This window comes from Lichenostomus cassidix, chromosome 4A (assembly GCF_008360975.1).
Source record: "Lichenostomus cassidix isolate B80296 chromosome 4A, HeHo_3.0, whole genome shotgun sequence".
Taxonomy (NCBI): domain Eukaryota; kingdom Metazoa; phylum Chordata; class Aves; order Passeriformes; family Meliphagidae; genus Lichenostomus; species Lichenostomus cassidix.
This window is the reverse complement of record NC_139485.1, coordinates 353,850-377,672: the sequence shown is the minus strand read 5'-3', so window position 1 is coordinate 377,672 and position 23,823 is coordinate 353,850. Positions and strand designations below refer to the sequence as shown.

General features: G+C 55.2%; 1 protein-coding gene across 3 annotated transcripts in view; it reads right to left on the bottom strand.

Annotated features, from left to right (window-relative positions):
- Positions 1-20,861, bottom strand: part of MID2 (midline 2) — a 79,612-nt gene extending 58,751 nt beyond the window's left edge. For 2 of the 3 annotated variants that reach the window (XM_085060810.1, XM_085060812.1), the window contains exons 1-2: positions 20,734-20,861; positions 1,512-2,233 (exon numbers count right to left, since the gene is read on the bottom strand). In XM_085060810.1, the coding sequence (XP_084916936.1) occupies positions 1,512-2,177 (666 nt within the window). In that variant the 5' untranslated portion in view covers positions 2,178-2,233; positions 20,734-20,861. Of the gene's footprint in view, positions 1-1,511; positions 2,234-20,667 lie in introns of all 3 variants that reach the window. The other variant, XM_085060811.1, reaches the window with a different exon arrangement.
- Positions 20,862-23,823: the final 2,962 nt, after the last annotated feature.

Here is a 23,823-nt window from a genome sequence, read left to right as displayed (position 1 = left end):
GAAAGTCCTTCTAGGAGATACAGAAGCAGTCAGGCCAGTCCCCCCAGGGATGGCACCTGCAAAGAACCAAAGTTCTGAGATCCCATGGGAGGGTGAAGGGCAGAAGGGGACTTCGAGGCACTTGGGGAGCTCTGTCATTGCCTCTTAGGATCACAGAAAGATTTGGGTTGGGAGTGACATTCAGAGACCATCCAGTTCCACCCCCTGCCATGGGCAGGGACACCTTCTACTATCCCAGGTTGCTCCAAGCCCCATCCTACTTGTCCTTAAGCACTTCCAGGAATATGGCAGCCACAGTTTCTCTGGGCAACCTGTGCCAGGGCCTCATCACCCTCACAGGAAGGAATTTCTCCCTGATCTCTGTTCTGAACCTGCCTTCTATGAGCAGGAAGCCATTCTCCCTTGTCCTGTTCTTCCATCCCTTGTCCCAAGTCCCTTTCTAGCTCCCTTGAAGCCCCTTTAAACACTGCAAGCAACTCTAAATTCTCCTCAGAGCCTTCTCTTCTCCAGGTGAACACCCCTAGCTACCCCAGCCTGTTTCCAGAGCAGAGGAGCTCCAGTCCTTGGAGCATCTCTGTGGACTCCTAGAGACCTGCTCCAACAGCTCCATGTGCTGGGGGCTCCAGAGCTGGAGTCAGTGCTCCAGGGGGGTCTCTCCAGAGCAGAATGGGAGAACCCATACCCTCCATGCTGCTGGGGATGATCCCAAAACACTGTTGGTTTTCCAGGCTGCAAGCACACATTGCAGGCTCATGTCCAGTTTTTCACCCACCAGCACTCCCAAATCCTTCTCCACAGGGCTGCTACCAACCCATCTATCCCCATTACTTCCCAGAGCCTTCCCTTTCCTCTCACAGCAGAGAAATTCTGAGCAAGCTGGCTCAAGGGGGACACAGAGGCATTCTCAGAGCACTTTGCAGGGTTACATGGTTCTCAGGCAGGGGAGAGTCCACAGGGGAGGATTTACAGACAGTGGGAGGTTTCCGTGCACTGAAGCCCACAAGCTGGGAGCCTGTGGAACACCTTTGCAAAAGGAAATGCCCACAGTCCAACCTGTCCTGCTCCCATCCTCTGAGGGGGCTGAGCAGGCACAGCCTGAGGGCTGTGGCATTGGGGTGTAGCGTCACAGGTTTGTCAGGACACTCTGCCATCCCAGCTCTCCCACATGACAAGCCAAAACTTGGGGAGAGCAACACTGGCACCTTGGAGCCCGCTGGCATTTGGGGAGAAGGTCTAATGTCCAGACTCGGCACACACATGCCAGCAGGAGAAAACAAAAAAAACAGAAAAGACTTTGCTCTAACAGCACTACCAAGATCCAGCTCAGTCTCCCAGTACCAGGGTCCCAGAAGAGCCCACCAGCTGCATCCCCCAGATCCTTCAGGAGCTGTTTGGCTTAAATACAAGGTGCTAGTTGGGGCATCTGGAACCAGCCCCTGCTCTGAGCACTGCTGCTGGCAGACACAGCCCTTACGGATGACTGCTCTGCCACAGCCCCACCAGCTCCTTACCTTCAGCTTCTCAAAGCGATCACTGAGAGATGCCACTTGGTGGTCTCGGTGGCGACCCACCAGTTTACATAAGGCACAGATGAGCTGGTCATCAGCAACACAGTACATGTTCACCTTCTCGTTCTCGTGCTCCAGGCATGTGAGTCCACGGAAGTGCGTGTCGGGCACCGGCTCCACCAGCCGGTGGCTGGTGAAGGGCTTCTTGTTGGGGTGGGTGGCCCGCAGGCAGCGGTCGCAGTAGGACACCTCACAGGTGATGCAGGTCTTGACGGCATCGCGCGGCGGATCCTGCTCGCAGAACTGGCAGGCGATCCTCTCGCCGGCCACGGACATGGTAGGGCTGTTGCGATAGGTCCTCTCGCGGCGGCTCTCACTGGGGGAGTTGGGGCCGCTCAGGGATGCCTTCTGGAAGCGGTCAATAATGTTCTGCAAGGTCACATTCCTCTTGAGGCCCTCCAGGCCCCGGTGGTTGAGGGAGATGACATAGCGGCAGGTGGGGCACTGGAAGGCGGTGATGGGCTCGATGGACTCGCTGGAGGAGCAGCTGGACACCAGGATGCGGTGGGCACAGCTGAAGCAGAGGCTGTGGGCACAGGGCAGCAGGAGGGGGTCCTCGAATAACTCCAGACAGATTGGACAGGTCAATTCTGACTCCAATGTTTCCATCTTTAGTTAAAACAATCCTGATTCAGCATCAAAAACCAGGGGAGGTGGTCAGGAACCTGCAAGGAAGGAGAGCATAGATGTGAGACAGCAGCTACAGCTGCACTCCTGGGCTGCTCCTCTCCTCCAGCAGCACGTGCCTGGGGGCCTGGACATGCCACCCCCACAACACCCTGACACTCTTTGCACTCTTAACGCGGTCACTCCAGCCCAGCTGGGCCCCTGCAAGCACAGGCTGAAGCCTCTCACTGAGGTGTCTCATCCCACATGGAGAGCCCACAGTTGCAGCAGGACAGAAGCCATTTGGATGGGATGGGAGAGGTGGAGCAGCAGCTCCTCTGACACCTTCCAGCCCAGCTAGGGCAAGACCTGGACCATAATGCTGGAGACAAACCCAGGAGAAACTACATGATTTCATATTTGTGTTGGTGAGCACTGCCGAGACCAGGGCAGGGCCATGCTGGCATTCCATGCAGAAGGGCTGCTCTGCATGGCAGAGACAAACCTCTGAACATCCCCTCCAGCAGCTCCAGGCCTGCCTGCTGCTGGTGAAGGGGAAAAGGTGAATCATGTCACGGAAACTCTGAGCAGAGCAAGTCGAGAGCTCTTAACACTCTGTCCAGCTCCCTGCTTTTCCCGGCCATCGCTTTTTAGAGCTGGGTGGGGAGGGCAGAGCAGTGCAACTATAGTCGGCAAACTTCCACCACTGACTGTCCTCCGCTGCACTCCACAACAGCCTGGGATGCCTAAATCAACTCCAGCTGGAGGCAAACAAGCTGTATTTTTAGCTCCCTTCCCTTGCACGAGGCTGGAAAACAGCTCCCAGCAGGGAACTCAACCTGCTGCTTCTAACTCCAGTTTGTAGAGCACCAGGAGCTGCACCCCAAGTGCTGCCCAGCCTCTGCCAGCATCCCAGCAGGTTCCCAAACAGTCACGTAGTGACACGGAACCAGATCCAGCCTCTCCTTTCTCACCCACCACCCAGTGCACAAGTGGTTCCTCCTCGTCTTCTCAGCCACGTTGAGGCAGGCTCCGAGTGATGCCCACTGTGATGTCCCTCATCATGGATGTGGGGAGAGCCCTGCTAAGTCACAGGGACCCCCTCAGCCTGGCACTGCTGTGGGAACTCACCCTATGAGAAGCAACGCAGTGCCCAGGCGAGCCCTGTTTCCATCCCAGGAGCACCGTGGGGTGGTACATGGGCTCTGCCTGGGGAGGAAGAACCCCTCCCTGTGAGCATGGTGAGACCCTGGCACAGGCTGCCCAGAGAAGCTGTGGCTGTCCCATCTTATGAAGTGTTTAAGGCCAGGTTGGACGGGGCTTGGAGCAACCCAGTCTAGCAGAAGGTGTCCCTACCCCCAGCAGGGGGTGGAACTGAATGAGCTTTAAGGTCCTTCCAACCCAAACCAGTCCAGGATTCTGTGAAAAAGGGCTGTAACCAAAGGGTGGGGGAATGACCCAGCAGCAGAAGGTCTGGCTGCTGGAAGCCCCAGGCTGCTGCCAGAATCTGCAAATGGCAAATTGCTCAGGGGCCACGCTGGGACCTGCCCACCCCCATCCCATCATAAGCATCAGTTCAATCACACCCCCCCATCACACCATCTCTTCCCAACTGCAGTGGGATTTTCAAGTGCCCTAAGGAAACCTTAAGCTCTTCCCTGCAGCAGCTCAAGGGGTTTATAAAATAAATAAATCTGTTGGATATTTTGATACGTTCATGCTGCAGCAGCTCATGCTAGCCAAATGCAGCCTTGCACACACATGTACACACTTCCTTTAAAATATTTTTCTTTTCCCCAAGAGAGACAGGGGAGAAGTAGCTGCATCCAAACAAGCAGAGGAGCACAAGGGCTCCCAGCAGCTTCCTCTCCACAGCCCTGGAGGGCTTCTCAAGCCTCGGAGCTGCCGCAGCCATGGGAAACCAGAGGGGAGGAAATGCTGCTGGCCCTCTGCCTGGCTGCTTGCACTCTGCCGCGCCTGCGCCTGGATCCACTGGGCTCCTCCGCGCCCCGGGCCTGGCCAGACAAGGGGTCTCAATGCAAGGGGTCCCATGACACGGCCATCACCAGTGCTCCAGGCACCTCCCGGCACTGCCCTTGGGCACTTGAGCTGGAACACCTCCCACACTGGTCCCTCACTGTGCTGGATGCTCCAGACACAGCGGCTGCCTTGCCCTAAGAGCCCAACATGCTGCTGCACATGACCCCACTGTGGGGGCACAGCCCCTCCCGCCTCCCCACGTCATCCATGCATTCTCTCCCATCAGCAAACACAAACATTAAAAAAACAGAAAGGACAAGAACAGGATTTGTTTCATAGCTTGAATAAGGTTGGGAAAAGAACTTAAAAATCAGGATTGGTGTGAGAGGCTCCCCAACACCTTGCCAGAGCCACCTGTCCCACAGAGCAACATCTCACACTCCCGCAAGCTCCCACATCTGACACCTAGCTCACATGCAGCTCCACTGCTATCCAAGGAAAACAATGCAGAAAGTTTCAAACAACCTTTGATTTTGTTTACTGAGGGACATTTGCATATTCATCTTGTTTTCCTTGCTGGGACAACAGCTTTTACCTGTGACGTACTGAAGAGAAGCCTCAGGCTGGGACAGGAGCAGGAGGTGTGGAGGTGGCACAGAAGCCTGTTGGAAGGCAGTACTGCAGCAGGTACAGGAGCCTGCCTGGAGGTGCAGGAGCCCCTTGGAGAACGCAGGGGAGCCCTGCTCCAAGGTGCTGCACCTGGCAAAGCAGCCATGCTGCCATCAGAGCCTTTTATGCCTCTCACTTTGATGTTCTCTTTGATGTCCAGAATTGACACAGCACAAGGAATAGCTGATTAGATTAAAATCTGCTTTCTTTAGAGTCATTAACTCCCTAAATACAAAAGTTATAAAATACTAACACTGTTTACAGACAGCCCCGCATCACTTGTGCCCAAGGGTCAGTGGCCCTGTCCATGCTGGCCTGCAATGATGACGTGTAGCAGCAGCAGGTTAATGACACATGACAACAAACCAAACATTTTTTTGTGTTGATTTGAGCTTTGCCCAAAACCCAGGGAAAAGAGAAGGGGGAAAAAAACCTCAATGACTAACAAAAGAAGAGATAGGGAATGGCAGCAAACCCTGGGGTGGGCAGAGCTGAGGGTGCTGCAGGGCCAGTGCACAGCCAGTGCCAGGTCCTCTGGGACACAGTGACCACTGCTTTCACTTCCAGTCTGGATGGGCTCCAAAACACATGTGCCAACCTGGAGCAGCAGGAGTGTGGAGGGGTTACCTGTGGTAAATTACACCAAGAGTTCTTGGATACAAAGGCTCCCCCACCTCTTCTCCCAAATTATTATTTTCACAAGATCAAAGCCAAATGCATTTTATTACCATTTCATGCTGAGGTTCGTCAGGAGCGTTGCAGAGGTTTGAGACCAAGAAAAGAAGGAAGAAGAGACATGGAAGGAGGGATGCTGCCCATATCACCCCATCCATACCTGGGAGGGGGGTATGTCCTGGTGTACATCACCTGAGGCCACAGGCAACCACCTCAAAATTCACACTTCCCCTTGAACAACATACAGCCCCCATTTTTACCCATGTTTTCCAAGTCCACACAAAATTTCCTCTGGTCTCCCCAGCACCAACCCTGGGCAGAGCTTGGCCAGCCTTCAGACTCCCACATCAAGATATCCAGACCTGTTCAGACAAATGTTAATTCTGCAGGTTGGTATTTTCCACAACAAGTGTGATTATATATTTATTTCCCCTCCCCCCCAAAAAGCTCCAGCCGAGATTACTCAGACCCTTCCAAGAATGATGCTACAGATGAGTTATGCTGCTCCACCCGTGCACTAACAAAAAAGTAATGAAATATGGTAAACCTTTCCTTAATTGGCTCAGTGACAGCAGGATACAAAATCTGGGCAGCAGTTGTCTCTATGCTTTTTGTTGTCCTCGGGAAAATTAGTTCAAAACTGGCTCACTGTTGAGAGGAGGATAGAACAGCCTGTGCTGAGCCCAGTGCAGCTCCCAGGGCAGCAGGGACCCATTCTGCTACTTGAGGGGAGAGGTCCCTCCTCCACTCTCCCAGCCCTGTTGATGACCCTGCACTCCTGCCAGCATCAGCCTTCCCAACCAACTTCCCTGAACCTGCCCTTGGGTGGGCCTATCCAGGAGAAACAGGGCCCTAGGGGGGAACGCAGTCCCCAGCTCGTCACCAGCAACAGCTTCCAGCCTAAGGAAGGCACCCCAGGGAGAGGGGAGGCTGGCAGGCTCCTCCAGCCAATTCACATCCAGCCTTACCTAATTTTTCTGTGCTTTATTTATCAGCTGTGCATATTTAACACCAATTTTGAAGCTCAAAGCCAGCAACCAGCACAGAACACCCCTTGGCCACACCACTGCCCCTGTTCCTCCCTCCCAGCACACCTGAACACACCACACAGAGCTAGAACTTGGCTTTTCCTCCCACCACTTCTGCCTTAATAACTCCACAAATTTGTCTGAGGCTTTCTGAAAATCCCAATGATCCAATCTCCCAGCTGCCCTCCCCAATCACTTTATTGCCATACTAGAAAAAGAACATCCCCTGCCACAGTTAAACTGGATTTCTCCTATAAAAGCCAGTGTTGCTGTCCCTAATCCATTAATCTGAAGCAGCATTTCCATACCAGCTTTAATTATTTTCCAAGCCAATTTGCTTGGTGCTAAAGCAAAGTTGCTCCACATAATTCCTACTGCTTTCCCTGCATCTCTTAAATGAAGGACAGAGCCAAGAGGCTGCGTTCCCACGTAGCAGTTTCCCTTCAGTGAGAGATCCCTGTTGGCTGGCAGTTCAGCTGCTTCATTCTTAAACCCTCCAGAAGAGCCACCAGAGCCCACCAGGCACTCACCATTTGTTCTCTTTAACTCCTCCATTTGCACAGCACCTCACTCCCTCTGGGAATTTCACCTTCATCGCTGCCTTCACCAACGGGATAAGACCATTTTGATCCATCACAAAATCCCCTTACTCCCAAATGTCTCCTATCAGGCTCCAAGGTTGGGAAGGACCCCCACATGCTACTAGATGCCCTGATCATCTCTGCCCTCACTGCTAGCACAACTAGCTTTGGATGGGGTTTTTCTCCCCCTCATCCCACAAAAGGGCTTATTTCCAATCTGTGAACTCCACACCAGCCTCAGTTACTAATATGCAGGCACAGATCCAAGTTGGGGTGCTCCAGTCCCACATCAACAACCCGGTCCAGCACAACCCCCCAGCCAGTGCTCCCCTCCCTCCAGCAGCAGGTCCCTGCATCCCCAATCCCATCCATCCTGGGTGCTGCTACTCTGGTTTGAGGTGCTGCATTTCCTACCCCCACTTCTCTCCCTCTCCTGATAACATCTGTCTGGTCATGCAGCAGCTTCAGAACCCCCACTTCTGCAGGGATTCCAGTGGTTTCCATACACCCCAGGAGCCCTCGCCCCAGCACACTCTCCCCAGCATTCTAAAGATGCTGCCCACGCCCAGCCTGTGCTGCCGACCATTCCCTCCTGCCAGCCCTGCAGCTCAACACTTCACATTGGCGTAAATGGCTAATAATCCACTCACAGCTGGCAGAAATCCATGGATCATCCACTGGTTCTGGCAATGCCACAAAACCTTCCTCCCTGCATCCACTTCCAATGAGGAACAATGAGCTCTGCTCCTGTGGGCCAGGGTGTGGGATATGGGGAGGGTCCTGGGTAATAGGAGCAGTTTTTGGGCCCAGTGTTAAACATCAGATACTGACATCACACTTGTCCATCCCAACAGGATTGTAGCATAGGGTGAGGTAAAAATGTGCTGTTATTTGAGTGGGTCATGACTGCAAACAGACACAAGCCATTGCTGAGCCATGATCCTCATTCTCCCATGCCAGTGCCAGCCTTGTAGCACATTATTGGAATTTCATAGAAATCTTGACCAGAGAGCAGCAGTAGCCCCAGGAACATCTTGGGTTTCCTGCACAGGACAAGGATGCTCCGGCTAAAACCTATGAGGTCTCCACCTCATTTACCTCCATGATGTCAGAAAGGCAAGCACAAAACAGTGATCCTCTGTCTGATCTCCAGTGATAACCTGGTACAAAGGAAGATCTTACCTCTTTTCTACAAACAGTGCCCAGGGAGCTGACAGCTCCTGGAGTGCTCCCACAGGACCTCAGTACAGCATGTGTCCACCAAGGGCTCCCAGGGGATGTGGCATTTGGAGCCCTTGAGCTGCAGGGTGGATCAGGAAGGGATTCCCTGCAGTTTGCTCCCCAGCTCCTGCAGCCATATAACAGGAATCATGCCATGTGGATTCCCCATCAGCTGGAGTGGTTTGAAGACACGCCAGGCAGCAATGGTGTACACTGTCCTCTAGGACATTATGGGGCAATTCCCACTGACACAGTGTGGGAAACTTCCCCTGCCATCTCCATCAGTGGCCTGAGGGTTGACAGGACATAAAAGGCCCGGGGCACCTCTCCAGCCCTCTCCCATGTGGCAGGTCCCTGGAGCACAGCACAGTTGCTTCCAGTTCCTGGGGAAGTCAGCAGCTCCCCAGGGTCCCTAGCACTCCTCTCCCTCATCCGTGAAACCAGGGACTGCAGCAGCCAGACTCAGCCTCTGGCAGGCCACAACCCATGGCAACCCTCTTCCCCACTGCATATCCATCCATCCATCCATCCATCCATCAATCCAACTCCCCCTGCAATGCCAAAACTCACAGCCCCTGCGTCTGCCAGCTGCTGCCACCACAGCTCGGGGACTGAAACCCTGGCTGAAGCTGGGGGTTCACAGTGATGCCAAGAGCTTGGAGGGGGGGACTGTGACACTGCCAGACATCGGCAGACACTTGGCTTTAGTGGGAGCAGCCCTACCTTTCGAAGGGCATCGCAGATATGAATGACCCCCTTCCAGCGTGGCCCTTGAGAAAAGCAGCTGGGGACTGAGCATGCCACCAAACTGGAATGTCCAGCACTCACATGGCCCTGGCAGCCCTGCCATCCCCTGGCCCCACTCTCCCCCTGGCAAATTGTCCCTGTCCTCCTGCCACAGGACTCCACTGCTCCAGGTCTCACCACCCCCTCCCTGCCCTGGCCGGCCTCTCCAGCTGAGGCTGTACAGCAGACAAGTAAACCCAACACTCATGTCTGCACCAGCAGCTCCTGAACACAGCCCCGATCCCAGCTGGCTCCTGCCAGACCACACATGGCAGCAGCCTTTTGATCTGAGCCTTTCTTCAGGAGCACCCTGTGGATCCGCATCCTTCTGCTCTTCCCCAGCCACTGCTTGCAATGCAGCTCCAGCCCAGCCTCATCCCTACCACAGCCAACAGCCCCTGGCCCAACAAGGATGAGGGAGGGGGCATGGCTGCAGTGGCAGCTGGTGCTCTGGAGTAACCTTTGGGCTCCACAGCAAGTCATGGCTCTTACCCCTCAGATGGATGCTGCAGAGATCATCCAACTCTGCACAGAGATCCGTCTTGCTGAGGAGGAGCGTATATCAAGGCAAACTCCTTGGTCTCTCCAGAGGCTGAAGCAGCAGCAGCTGGCTCCAGTGCTCACAGCCCCGGTGTGGTACTAGGGGACCAGCATCCTTCAGGGTCTGCACCCCACGAGGCACACCAGGGTTATCCCCATTCCAGTGCTTCCTACAGGACACCAAGCTCCAGCGCAGGACACTGGCACTACTCACTGACAGAGGTACAGAGTTCAAAGAGGTGCAGAGACATGACCGCAGCGAAGGCAAGGTTGGGCTCATGGCAAAGCCCACCATGAGAAACAGCCAGGAGACACAGACCCATACCTGGGAAGATACTGGTGCTGCAGCCACGTGAGTGTGACACTGCAAGGAGCTGGCCCCTCACCAGTGCTCCCCAGGGCCCTTCATGCCACACAAAAGTTAAAGCTCTGCTGCAGGGATGTTTTCTGGGGGATGGAATAACAACAGATCCTCAACCAAAGAAGGGGAGATTCCCCAGCACAGTACAATCCCACCCCAGCAAAAGCACAGATCCTGAGAGGGGCATCCCAACACTGTGCCTCCTGACCTGTTTTGGGCATTGCCCCTCTGCACCGCCTCACCCATGCTGGGAAGGGAGAAAACTGAATGGACCATGGGAGCAAGAACAGCTCCAGAAGGGATGGGAGCTGCTGTCTGAACCAAAGGCTCTGTGACATCCCTACTGGCTCAGGGCTGCTATGTGTCCTGATGCAGCTCCAAGGAGCACATGTGTCCCAGCACCATGTCAGCCCCCCAGCCCAGGAGAACACACCTTGCCAATGATACCGCTTCAGTCCCACTTTGCTGCTCAGTGCAGCAGGAAAGACGCAGTTCCAACACCCTGGCAGATCCCGGCCTCACGCTGTGGATGGAGGCTGTGGATTGAGCCTGGAGCCGTGTCGTTTTCCCGACCCAGCGCCCTCTCCAACCTCCCCACCCCAAAACAACAGGTCGGCTGCACTTCTGACAGATACCATGGAGTCAGGAAATCCAAAGGCCATTGTGCTGCTCTGTGCAAGGTTAAATATATCTGCACAGCTCCTTGGGCTGCATTCCTGGGCGGCTGGAAGGATAAACTAGACTTCCTGCAGGAACTGGAGACAATGGGGGGATAATTAGTGCTAATGTTCAGTGCAGAAACAATGCAGGTAGCAGGTATTTTTGACTTTTACATCCTCCTCCCCTTTTACACCCTCCTCTCGTCCCCACCCCCCCCCCCCTTCCCCAGCAATGCTCAGAAAGAAGCTCTCAGACTCGTGTAATTGGGCTCCCAAGACTGGGCCACTCAGACTCGTGTAATTGGGCTCCCGGGCCAGCTAAAAGAGACTAATGATTTAAAAGGAGGGAAGCTGGCGCTGCCGAGGATTCAGCCTGGGCTTTACCATTCCAGGCTTACCTGGGCAAGAGGCTGACACACGAAGACTAGTCTCCGAGTCACGTTTTTCCCAGAATCAGCCCAGCTCAAGCTGGGGGCTGTGGGCCTGCATATACTGAGGGTCCCAGTGCAGGAGATTTGGAGATGGAGCTTGCACCCGTGCCCCACTTGTGCTTCACTTCCAGCATGGCATAGCCAGTGATGCCAATGCTGTTCCAGATTAGCCACGAGCAAACTGCAAGGAGAGCTCCCACATCATGGCAGGAAGGGACCCCATGCCTCCCTCTGCAGCCAGCCAGAGGATGCCAGTGATCTGCTGTTCCTAGAGTTACCTCCTCTTCATTCCAGAGAAGGCCCAATTAGGGCTTGTTTTCAAATCACAGCAATTTTTAATCCTTTTTCCTACCCCAGTCCCTTAGGAGTGCTCTGCAGACCAGCCAGATTTCCCCATCCTCCTCCCGGAGCTGCGGAATGACCGAGGGACCCAGTACTCCTTGGACACTTTCCCAGTGCGTTATACAGGTCATTTAAAGCCTTTCAAGACAAAATGCTTCTGCGCTCCCAGGTAACTCAAAACCATTAGCATCGCTTTGGGGAAGCCTCTCCACCCTTACCACTGCTGCACAGGAGTGCTTTGGCCCTTCATCTCAAAATAAAACACAAAAAAAGCACCAATTCCCCTTGGCTTGGCCTCACCTGCAATATCCCGTGCCAAGGGGCTGGGTCTCTGGAGAGGAGGAGGTTCCAGCATGCAGACGGGACGGGTATGACAGAGCCACTGCCTGACCCCACATCCCATGTTGCTCTGAATGTCGCCAACATCCACAGTGGTGTCCTGCACACTTTATGAGGCGCATCAAAGGATGCTCCACCAGCAATACCACATTGCACCCTCTAGAATCAGCCCAAGCTCACTCCCCAGCCACTCAGGAGCAGTTCCCTGGGCCAAAGACACCAGCACAGCTGTGCCACTGCAGGACGTGGATTCCCATGGCTCATGCCAGGAGGGGGATTAACTGCTGAAGGCAGGCCTGGAGCTCACACAACCAGGGGAGAGCCATGCAGCTCACCCCATCACCCCATGGATCAGCCTGTAGCAATGGACCAGGGAATGACCCTCAACACAGCACAGGCTGCCTCCCAGAGCACACCAAAGTCCACCATCCCCACGTGGTTCCTAGAGGATTTGGACCATGCTGGTTGCCTCCATCACCCCTGTTCCCAGCCAACTTGGCTCCACCACGCTGTATCTCTCCAAAGTTCTCCTCCCTGCTCTGAGGGGCAGTCAAGGTAATGTTGGCAGCATGCAGGAGCTGCCGATCTGCCTGCCATCCCTTTCAGCTTTCCTCAGCTGCAATTCAGGAGATGAAGCAGGTCTCTACAAAGGTGATTTCCTCCTGCCATCCCCGCTCCCTCCCCGCAGGCTGCCAGAGGGAGCCAGAGGCTTCTGGGGACAAGAGGCACAGCACAGAAAACACCTTCCCTCTTACACTAATGAGTCCTTTAATGATCTGAAAGGAAACCCAAAACGTTCCGAATTTTGCGTTTGTCACAATCACAGACAATGACAGAGCCTCTCTGGGGGTCTGACACAAAGGCACCTTTGCCTCCAAGAGCACCTGACATTCCTGATTCCCCGCGGGAAGCTGCTGTGGCTCTGCAGACAGAGGCAAAGCTCACATCCGCTTAGGAATAACAGGTGGACACAAATTCCTGGGGTGCTGAAGGGAGCACAGCACTCTGCAGGGTCCTCTGGGACTGACCACAACAGTGGCGAGAGGCTTGGGAAAGTATTGACAGTAACAAAAGTTTAAAAAATCATAGTGTTACATATACAGATATATATTCAGTCTGGCAGGCCCATGGCCTCCCTCATCCAAGGGCTGGAGCACTGAGCAGCTTTCCAAGGCTCCTCTCCTGCCCGCAGTCACCCCCACATGCAGCAAGGACACCCAGCCAGCACCAGAGCTGGATATGGTCCCACAGTGGCTCCAGCATGGCCCAGGGGCTGTGAGGAGTCCCCACCAATATGGCACCTCCCTCCATGACACAGGTCACCCTGCCATTGCTGAGTGACCCTGCAGATCATTTTAGTCACTTCTCAACACGTAAGGCCAGGGCTGTAATGCTGCAATGATTATTCATGAGATGGAGCTGCTAAAGGACTTCAGGAATCAGATAAAAGGGATGGGAAAAGGCTGAAAGATTTAATGCCAGAAAACCACAAACATGTCACACGTGGAGACAGGGGACAGAAAGGTGACAGCACTAGCACCCATATAGCCCTCTCTGATGCCAGCCAAAAGTTGGGCTCCTCCCTTCCCAACACAACGAAGCCATTGACCAGAGCCACATCCTTCTCAGAAATTCAGTTTTGCACTGTTTGCAGGCTCTCACACACGGCACAAGGCAGCCCAAAGGCCGAGAGAACAGAGAGGCCAGGAAGGATCTGATCTGGATTTGGGGGCCAAGAAGAAAGGAGAGGATATCACAGAGGATAAAAACAGGGAGCCTGCTCCTGGGAGAGGCAAGCCCTCATCAGCGAGAAACAGGAGAATTCTCAGGAAAAAAACAAACCTGAGAGGCAAAGCACAGAGAAGCAGGGATCCCAGAGAATGTCAGCCATGGCCGTGGGGATCCCCAGAGGACATGTCCCACCTCCCATGGAGGAGAAGGAACATGAAAAGGAAGAAGATTCTGGAGCATTGCTCCTCACCTAGGCATACAGCTCAGCACTCAACACCTCTTGCCAGACAAACCCTATCCTGTTCTCCCTCCTGCAAGCACACAAATGCTTCCAGCACCAGGAAGCAGAGAGGAGCCATTGCCAAGGAAAGCCTCCAAGCTAAAAAAAAAACCTCAAAGCATGTTTCTGGGAGGGGAAAACATCGACACAGGCAGTGAGAGACACCAGCAGAGAGTGCAAGGCCAGGTCCCAGTGGAGTTTCTGAGCCCGCCAGGATACTCACTCGGTGCTCCAGCCCTCAAACACACCATTCAGCTCCAAGAACGCTGGCAGTGCTACAGCACAGCAAAGGGGGAGAATCCCTGGCAATACAACGCTGCCGTGTGTTCCGTGAATGCCGACGTGCATAGAGGCTGCTCTGGGGACATGCTGCCAGAGCAGCTCCCGCACCTCCCCTGCATTGGCTTCAACATCAGCTGCTTAAGATAAACAAAATGCCATTACATGACCTGAGCCAATGTATTTCTGCAACAGGCCAGAGCTTTTGGATACCTGCTGCACCTGGGGAGCACCAGCACTGTGATGGTACACCACACTCCCAGGTGAGAATCCACTGAGGTCCACAAGGAGCTCTGGGGATGGAGACTGAGCCCTGCTTACATGGGGTCACCTGGAGCTGGCTGCCCAGGACTGTGACCCACTGGGTTCCAAATACTTCCACAGACAGAGACTCCAAAGCACCTCTCCAATCTCACATTTCACCAATCTCACAGTTAAAAAACCCCACATTTTCTCCCATAAGATCTCAGCCAGATGCAAGGAGTTAAGAACAGAAGATGCAGACACCTCACCCAAATCCACAGTACCAGGGCAGCAATCATCAGCAGCCATGGCTGGTCTTGGCTGTCCCACTGGGGTAAAACCCTGTGTGCAGGACTGCCAAAGCCTGGATCCACATCTGTTCTCTTGCACACGAAGCAGGTCCAGTTCTGGGGCTCTGGAGGACTTACAGGAGGGATGTGATGCTCCCGTGCCTGTTCTTTCCCCACTGCATAGAGACTGCCACCCTCATGTGCCATATTCCCCTTCTCCCACACCATCTGCCTCCAGCTGGCACTGAAGAGAAACCACTGAGAAAGAGGCCAGAGAGTAGCTCCCACACACCCCAGAGCTTTGGATTTCCCAGTGGGCAAAGCAAATCCCAGGGCAGGGGCACCCCAGGCAGCACAAAGCACCACAGCCACCAGCGCCACCATCACAGTGTCACGTTGGGGCTCAGTGTCAGCATGACAGTGAGGATGGCAGCCTGAGCCACCACAGCATCCAGCCAAAACCCCGGCCTGCTCCTTAAAGAAGTGTTGAGCCAGGTCACCCTGCAATTGTGACCTCCTCCAATTCCTCCCTCCCAGGAGGCCCAGGGGGCAGTGAACCAGAGCAGCTCCCCACAGCCCCACACCACAAGCTCAATGGCTAGTGCTACTGCCCCAGCCCACTCCTGCTCTGGGCTCCTGAGCATCCCTGAGACTGCCCTTCCCTGCCTCACTGCATTCAGTCCTGTTACACAACCAGGTTTGTGGGGTTCTTTGAGGATCATCCATGAAATGCATTTAAGCTGCTCTGTGTCTCTTTGAAACTGCAGAAAGCTAATTTATTCCTCAATATTGCTTCTTTGCTGTTGGAGGATGCTGCGGGCTGCACCTTGGAGAGCTGGCACATCCCAACTTCCCCTGTGCCCTCAGAGATCTTCTCCAGATAACACAGATTACCCCAGGCCTGAATCCTGCTTCAGCCAGACCTCTGCCTCCTGCCTGAATGTAACTTTTTCCCCTTCAGTCACCCAACTCAAAATTGGGTTTGTGTATTGAAGCAAAATTTAATTTTTAGGCCATTACCCCAACATGGTCTAGTTCCTGCATTTGCAAAATGAGCAATAGACAAACAGACTGAGCAATTCATTTCCCTCTTAGACACAAATCTCAATTATACATAACAATAATGAATTTCCACAGAGGCGTAGAACCCTTTCATTTCAGAATCCCACGGAAAGTGTGTGAAGCTGGGGGACCCCTGACGCAGCTGGCACATGGACCTGCTGTATGTGTTCCTGCATGGCTGCAACACATGTCCCTTGCATCTGCCCTCAGAGTCTCAGTGATGCAGCAAGTTTCCATTTATTTATCACACTGGCTTTTCACAAGCCTCTGGGTTTTCCTTTTCCTCCTCTAGCAGAGTTTCCAGACAGTGAGATCTGTAAAATACACAGTTTTGAGAACTGAGAGCTTGCAGCATCCAACTGCAACATCTGTTACAAAATCCCAGAAAAATCAGAAACTCCAACTGCCCCAGAGAAACCACCAAAATCTCCACACATTTCTCCCCTCCCTCTCCCCCACTTCCTTTCAGTCACTCTACTCTTTTGAGAGTAAAAAATTCAGAAGCAGTTTAACCCACACGATGACAGCAGCATCCCCATTCATTCACAGGCCGCTCTGGCTGAGATTCCATTCCAACCAGATCCCATTTGCACCCTTTTCCTGTCCAAGGGTGGAAATCCCATGGGAGCCCAAAAGGAAGCAAGCCAGCTGCCACCACCCAGTCGGGAAGACCTGGCAGCCGTATTGGGCTCCTGCAGCAGCTCCTCACTGGGACCTCTCAGCCAGCAGCTTCAATAATAAACAGTTTCCATCAGAATCACCACAGCCCTTTTCCACTTTGACTTAAAGAGACTCCCCCAGTTCAGCACAGTCCAGAATGCTCCTGGACCATGCCAGGGCAGCCCTGGCTGAGGTGGGAGCAGACACAGAACACACTCGGCTTTCCCACACACCTGGGCAAGGGGAGACGTGGTGGCACCTGCAACGTTCCCTTCCCAGTCCTGGCCTCTGGGAGCAGCCACTGGTGTAACACCAGGGGACATTTGGGACAGCCAGCATCCCCTATGAGCAAACACGCACAGAAGAAAGGGACATGATATAGGGGGAGGGAAAGGGAGACAGGGACATGATATTTAGGTTGGACATCAGGAAATGTTTTTTCACCCAGTGGGTGGTTGAACACCGGGACAAGCTCCCTAGCGAAGTGGTCACGGCCCCAAGGCTGCCAGAGCTCAAGAAGCACTTGGACAATGCTTTAAGGCAGGTGATAGGATTCTTGGGGTACCCTGCTCAGGGCCAGGAATTTGACTCGATGATCCTGATGGGTCCCTTCCAATTCAGGCTATTCAATGATTCTATGGAGAGGGATGACAGCAGCATTGAAATACAGGGAACTCCCCCAGTAGAGAGATACCGCCTGCCCTCCTAGCACCCAATGCACTTCAGGTTTGTTTGCTGGGGGAGGAAGCCAAGCCCACAGTGACATGGGGGACCAGTGAGCTGCATGGAGGCTGACTGCACCACAGAGCTGAGACTGCATGGAAAGGAGATAAAAAATGCTCCAGCCTGACTCTTCTACCAGCCCTGGCTGCACCCCAGCTTTTTGTCACACAGACCTGTCCCCACACTAGAGTGGTCCTGGGGGCCAGCAACCCACTCCTCTCTGTGCTATGTTGATGGGCATTACTGGGGGCTGGGGGATGCCTTCCCCCCAGCAGTGAGCTGGGAGGCCCAGTAAATAAGGGCAAGGGTGTCACCACCCTGGCCACAGGACCCGACCGGCTCCAGGGCAGGGGGCCAGAGCAGACACAGTGATGAACTGCCAGGGAGCACAACTGGCTGTTTCCTGAGAAAGTGCAGCACATCCAGAGGCACAAAATGGGCAATTCTGCCACCGGCCACACTCCCTGGGCCAGGGCCTGGAACGAAGACAGGGGAAGGGCAGATGCTGAAGCCACAACATTCTGCCAATGCTGGCAGGGCCCCACCACTGGCACTCCAAAAGCCGGGGCTGCAGCATGCCTAGCTCTGTCCCACATCCTCCCAAGCTCAGGGCTCAGCACTGTCCCTCTCCCTGCACCCATGGATGAGAGGCAAGTCCGGGGCTGCTGGCATGAAGATCCAACCTGATGTTTCTGGCACTGTGTAGGAACACAGCCAGGCGCCCAGGATCTGAGGAGTGAGACGCTCCCTGCACCCTGCTGGAGCCCCCTGCCCTTGCACAGCACAAGGCACCTTTTAGAGCCACACAGATATACCATTCTCCTGCTGCTGACCTCCTTGCCCTGGCATTTTTGGGATTCAGCCTCCACAGCGGCAAGCGATGGTGTTGGAAGCAGCAGCATGATGCCAGTCACCAGCATCCCCACATGTCTGGATGCTAATCGGAGGGGCCGATGGAGCTGCTCGTTCACACAAGATGACGGTACAGCCAGGAACTCATTAGGCTGCAACACACACTCACTTTCCAGGCAAAGAACATTAAAAACAAGGGAATGCAGCAACACAGGCTCCAGCCTCCCCAAGGCTTTGTCCTTCCCCAGGAGGGAGCTCAGGGGAGCAGCCACAGACCCTCTCACTCCAATGAGGGCAGCACCATCCTCAGAGGGGTTCCGAGCAGTGAAAGGTGGGCTTGTTACTGAATGTGTGTTTGTTAGCAGCAGCAGCAACTCCCTCCAGAGGTACAAAACAATCACACTGCTCATCAGCTTCCTTTAATGAACCAGCTGTGCAGCCTGCAGAGACAGTTGTGGTTGCAGTATCTCTGATGAGACAGCCATTGGCTCTCCAGTGACCGGCCTTCAGAATACCAACTCCCCGAAGACAGGGCTGACCTAAGGGCTAACAGGCTCAACGCCCCACTTCCCACTACAGAAGCCCCAACCAACGCCTCAGAAACTCACAGAGAGTCCAGGGGAGTTGAAGTGTGGGTCTGGAAACACTTATCCATCCCTAAAAGGGAAGGAGCAGGAGACAACATAATCCTGGCTTTAAAGGTAAGTCATTCATCAATCTTGCATGGTCCCAGGGCTGATCCCACCCCGCTCACAAATATGCACATACACCAACACACACCCCTGAGCCATGCCTGTGCCACAGAGGCCAGCACAGATCACCCAGTGCATGCTCTGTTCTGCAAGGCAGGGATTTATTACCCACTGCAGCTCCATTTCTTTTGCAAAGCAGCATTTCCAAACCAGGCAGGATGCGGGCTGTGCACAGACACAGCCGCCCAGCCACCATGGAAGGCTGCGCAGGGCACAGACCCAGCTCCGATTGCAGCAGCCAGCACACACCGGGCTCTATAACCACCTGCCTGAACCAAGACAGCTGCTACTGTCGTTGCCATCAATTCATCCTTTCTCCTCACATTCCTATTGCACTTACTGTCTTTTCTCAGGAACATCCTCAGGGAACGTCCCCTTGGCGCGAGAGCATTCCAGCACCACTGCCTGACCCAGCCTCCCTCCCTCCGTGCTGTGGCTGGTTTTATTACCCCTTGGCCAGGGGCACAAGCCAAGCATGGAGCCTCGAGTCTGCTCCTCGACGGTGAAATGCAGCAGTGACAACAACCTCAGCGCAGAGCCCATGGCACCCACGGGAGCAAAGGCAGCTCTGCCACAGCCCCTCCGGCACAGACCGAGGGTCACCGCGCACCACTGCAGCAGCGGATACAGGAGGGAAGGGCACTGCTGACCACATCAAAAGGGTCAAGGAGCAGCTCGAGCCCATACTCAGTGTCCCGCAGGAGGCCTACAGGTCTGTGGCACCTCCTGGATTTGCCAAACACTGCCCGACGATGCCCCCTTGCCACCTGGGAGCCAACAGTGCCTTGTGCTCCGCCAGGCACTGCTGCCAGCTCCCACCCGGCTGCGGCAGCTCCTCCGGCAGAGCCGGTCTCCTTGAAGCCGCCTTCCGACAACAAAAGCTGAGCTAAAACCTCCGGGCTGGCTGGGGAGGCCTGGGCGACAGCCAGGAAGGGCAGGAGCCATTAACACCGGCGTGTCCGGACTTGAGGGAATGACGGAGCAACCAGAGCCAGCTGTCCTCTCCAGAAACTCTGCAGACCGCTGTGCAGAACGGCCCTTCGCCGCACTCCAGTCCTCGCTAGCCGCGCACATAGGGGCAATAAACCTGCGACCGGGACGTTTTTTGAGGCAAAACACAAAAATAAAGCGAGGACGAGGTGTCACTCGGACACGTTTCCCAGCAGCTCCACAGATCCTTGGCGAGAGCAAACAGTCTGCTGCCAGCCCAGCAGTGACACTACAAAGCGCGGGCAATACCCCGGAAATGTCTCCCGACCCCTGGTGCAGCGGGGTGGCTGCGCTGGCAGACCCCTCACACGTGTCTCTGCTTTGCTTCTTCCAAAGCGCTGGTCACCGAGCCCGCTACCATTTCACTACCATGGCCCTGGAGCTTATCATATTCCAGTCGCGCCGCGGTGGGGTAGGGGGAGCGAGCAGGAGGATCGGGGCAGCACCGGGCCCACGCTGGGCCCGCATCGGCTCTGCGGCAGCGACGGGAGCCCAGCACCGCAAACCGCCGGGATCTGGAGTACGGACACCGGGATGGAAGGCGGGAAGGATACGACACTCTCCACCGTAAAACTCGGGCGAGGGGGAACGGCGGGGGATGGCGCGGTGGGCGCGGGGTTCCTACAGCCGCGGGCAAGGAGCCGGGATCCGGGGACCGGCGAGTTAGTACCCGCTCCGCCCGTAACGCACCGCCGCTTTCCAGCAGGACGGCTCCCGGCGAACCCAGGGACCGGGAAGGCCGCGGGAAACCCCGAGCGGGGACGGGCCACCCGGATCTCCGCGCCAAGAGGCGGAAGGTGCCCGGGCGGGCTGGCAGAAACACTCGGCAGCCGGGAGAGGAGACTGGGAGCGGGGGGAGCCGCCACGAGCACCGGCTCCCGGGAAGGGCGGGACCCCCGCCCCGGCACTTGCCGCAAACCCGCGGGAAGGTGCTTCTTCCTGCCCCGGTATCTACCGGCGGGCAACGGCAGCCTCCGCCTCGACTCGGTGCCCCCTCCCGCCCCGTTGCCGGTACGTACCGGCGGCCCGCGGGAGCCCTCCCGGCCCGCCCCGGTGCCCCCAACCGCCCCGCTGCCGGTACGTACCGCCGGCCCGCGGAAGCCTCCTCGCCGCTGCCCGGGCATCTTGGAGGCGCAGGGACACGGCGGCGGCGGCGCGCGCGGGGCGGGGCGGGGCCAATGGGAGCGCGCGGCCCCGCCCCTCCGTCTTGGCCACGCCCCTCCTCAGGTGAGGCCGCGGGCCGCCGGCAGCAGGTCCTGCGGCCTATGGCATCGGGGGCAGTGCTGGGGACACCGTGTGCCCCTATGGCATCGGGGCCAGTGCGTGTGTCCGTGGGGAGGGGACACCGTGTGCCCCTATGGCATCGGGGCCAGTGCGTGTGTCCGTGGGGAGGGGACACCGTGTGCCCCTATGGCACCGGGGCCAGTGCGTGTGTCCGTAGGGAGGGGACACCGTGTGGCCCTATGACTTCGGGGGCAGTGCGTGTGCCCGTGGGGCGGGGACACCGTGTGCCCCTATGAGATAGAGGGCACTGTGGGCATGTCCAGTGCATGTTCCCATGGGGTGGGGGGCACTCTGTGCTCCTGTGGGTTGAGGGGTATCGTGGGTCTCTATGGGGCGGGGCTAGTACGTGTTCCCATGGGATGGAGGACACTGTGTGCTTCTGTGGGGCGGGGGGAAGTGAGTGTTCCTATGGGATATGGGGAACTGTGTGTTCCCATGAGATGGATGGCACTGTATGTCCCTGTGTTTATGGTGAGACTCGGTTCCTTGGCAGCAGGTCTTTCAACACATTTATTTTTTGCAAAATGAAAAATGCATTAAATGGGGTTTTCACCACCTGCTTCAGCATCATGAAGGGATGTCCCAGCGTTCTCCATACAGCAAACCAGCTCTGGGTGAGGTTGGATTGTTATGTGCAAAGTGCACAGATACATGTATCCACAGCAATAACATCAAAGGGAAACATGGGAGGGGGAAGCCAGAAGTGTAATTTATTCCTTGGTAATATGGGGACATGTGGCAAAGGTTATTTATGTTTGAAGGCTGCCCAGAGTGTAAAATGAGCCATCTTTTTTAAATAAACATGAAGAAAAATACATTGAGGCTCCTGGTATGTCTTAAGGTGAGGCCAGGTGAGCTGCTGGCAGTTGCTGGAGGAGGTGCTGTGTGCCAGGACTGTCAGTCGTCTCCTCTGTGCCCTGAGCACCATCATCCCTGCATGCACGCACACAGACACGCAGCATTGTTGGTCTGGGCAGACACTGGCCACATGGCAGCTGTCCTGCTGTGGATATCCAGTGAGACAGGACAGATGTGGGGCTGCTGAGCAGCTGAGACTGCCACCACCACCATAGCTGGCCTGGTTCATTGTGCAGAGGGATCACAAATGCTTGTTCCCAGCAAGGTCTGACAACAGGGGAGTTAATGTGCACCATGTTGTTTGCATTAAACCCCATCTCTGCTCTTCTGGCGCTGAAAGCACCGCCCAGGCAGCTGTGGCTAGATCACAGAATCTAGAGCTGTCCTGGGACCAGCCTATGTCTCTGCATCTGTGCAGAGTGATGTGAGGTGAGTGAACAGGCAGATCAGAACCCCATCCTCTGACCCTTGGACTGGCAGGAAAGTAAAGCCACTTTTCTGAATTCAGAGCCACCAGTAGCCCACAGCAGGTAGCCAGGGGTGGGTTCACGCTCTGAGCAGAGCTGGAGCAGGTGGATGGGAAACAACAAAGATGTACAGCCCCCCGACATGGCACATCAGGCTGCCGAGATCTGAGACCACTGACAATGTGCAGATGGCTAGAGGTCACAGCAAAGTCCCACCATCAAGGGTCTCTGGGTGACAACCTGACTGCCCAGCACTCACTGCAGTGCTAGGGAGCAGATACCAGTGGCAGCTCAGCCCTGAGCTTCAAGAGCCTCAGCCTTTCTCCCACAGAAACCAGGGACACATAGCCCCAGACGGTGGCACTGCACATGGTGGCCAGCTCCATAGTGTGACCATGTCCCTCTAGCTCCCAGCTCCAGTGCCAGCCTCACCACAGAGTGAGCAGGGCCAGGGAGCACAGAGGCCTGGAGCAGCTGCTGGGGTAACACAGCAGAGATCAGCCTTAGTGTCTCCTCTGCACTTTGGGAACCAGCTCATGGGGCTGGAGCAGCTGCTGGGATGACACAGTGATCAGCCCCAGTACCTCCTCTGCCCTCTGGGATCTGGCTGTTGCTGGGACTCCCAAGGCAGGGACTGTGGTGGATGTACGCAGCTGTGGCTCCAGCTGCTTAACAGACCCAATGACAAGGCTCAGAGTGGGCTGGGACCCACCAGACCATAGCTCAGAGATACAGTATATTTAAGTCCCTCAAACAGGTTTCTTCATGGATCACTGCAGATGCCAGCCCCCCTTGAGGCCTGATAGGTGCCAGGATTAGCTGGGATCTTGCATTAATCAGTAGAGGTGTCAGAGATGACCTTGGGCAAATATTTACAATACTGTGGTGTCATGTCTGTGCATGTACTCAAAACACAGAAAGGATAGCGTTCAAATGGCACTTTAATGAGCTGCGGGGCAGCAGGAGGGTAGAGCTCCTCACGCTTATGTGCTGAGCAGTCCACGGTGGGGAGATCATCTCCATCTGCCCACAAAGGTATGTTGGAGTGGCAAGTGCTCAGCAGCCCTTCTAGAACCTGTACATTTTGAATAGGGATCATCTTGGTTTCTGCATCACACGGTTGAGCATGTTGCTGGGGCTCAGGGAATTGCGATTTTCTTGCCCAAGGCTGGTCTGCACTCACATCCACATTGGACAGATAGGAATGGAAACACTCAAGTTGTGCCGTGTGCCTGGGATGCTAACTGAATAAATAACACGAGGTTATAAAGCAGGATTCTCCTTCGAAAATTTGTTCTTCCAGTGGAAAGCACCGAGGAGGAAAAAGTCCTTTTAAGTTCTGCGTTCCTCTTCCCACTCCTTCTGAGGACCAGGCAGGCAGTGCAGAAATGAACAGGGCTGGATGGATGAATTCCCCCAGAAGAATTTCTCCTCCATTCTCTTCTACATTTTGATGATTTCATTCCTCCAGCTCTCATTAGCACCTCCTTTATCCCCAGTTCTTCCCCAAAGGCATTCCAGTCTAGCTCAGTCCTGCTGTGAAGGGAACGGCAGAGCAAGGATGGA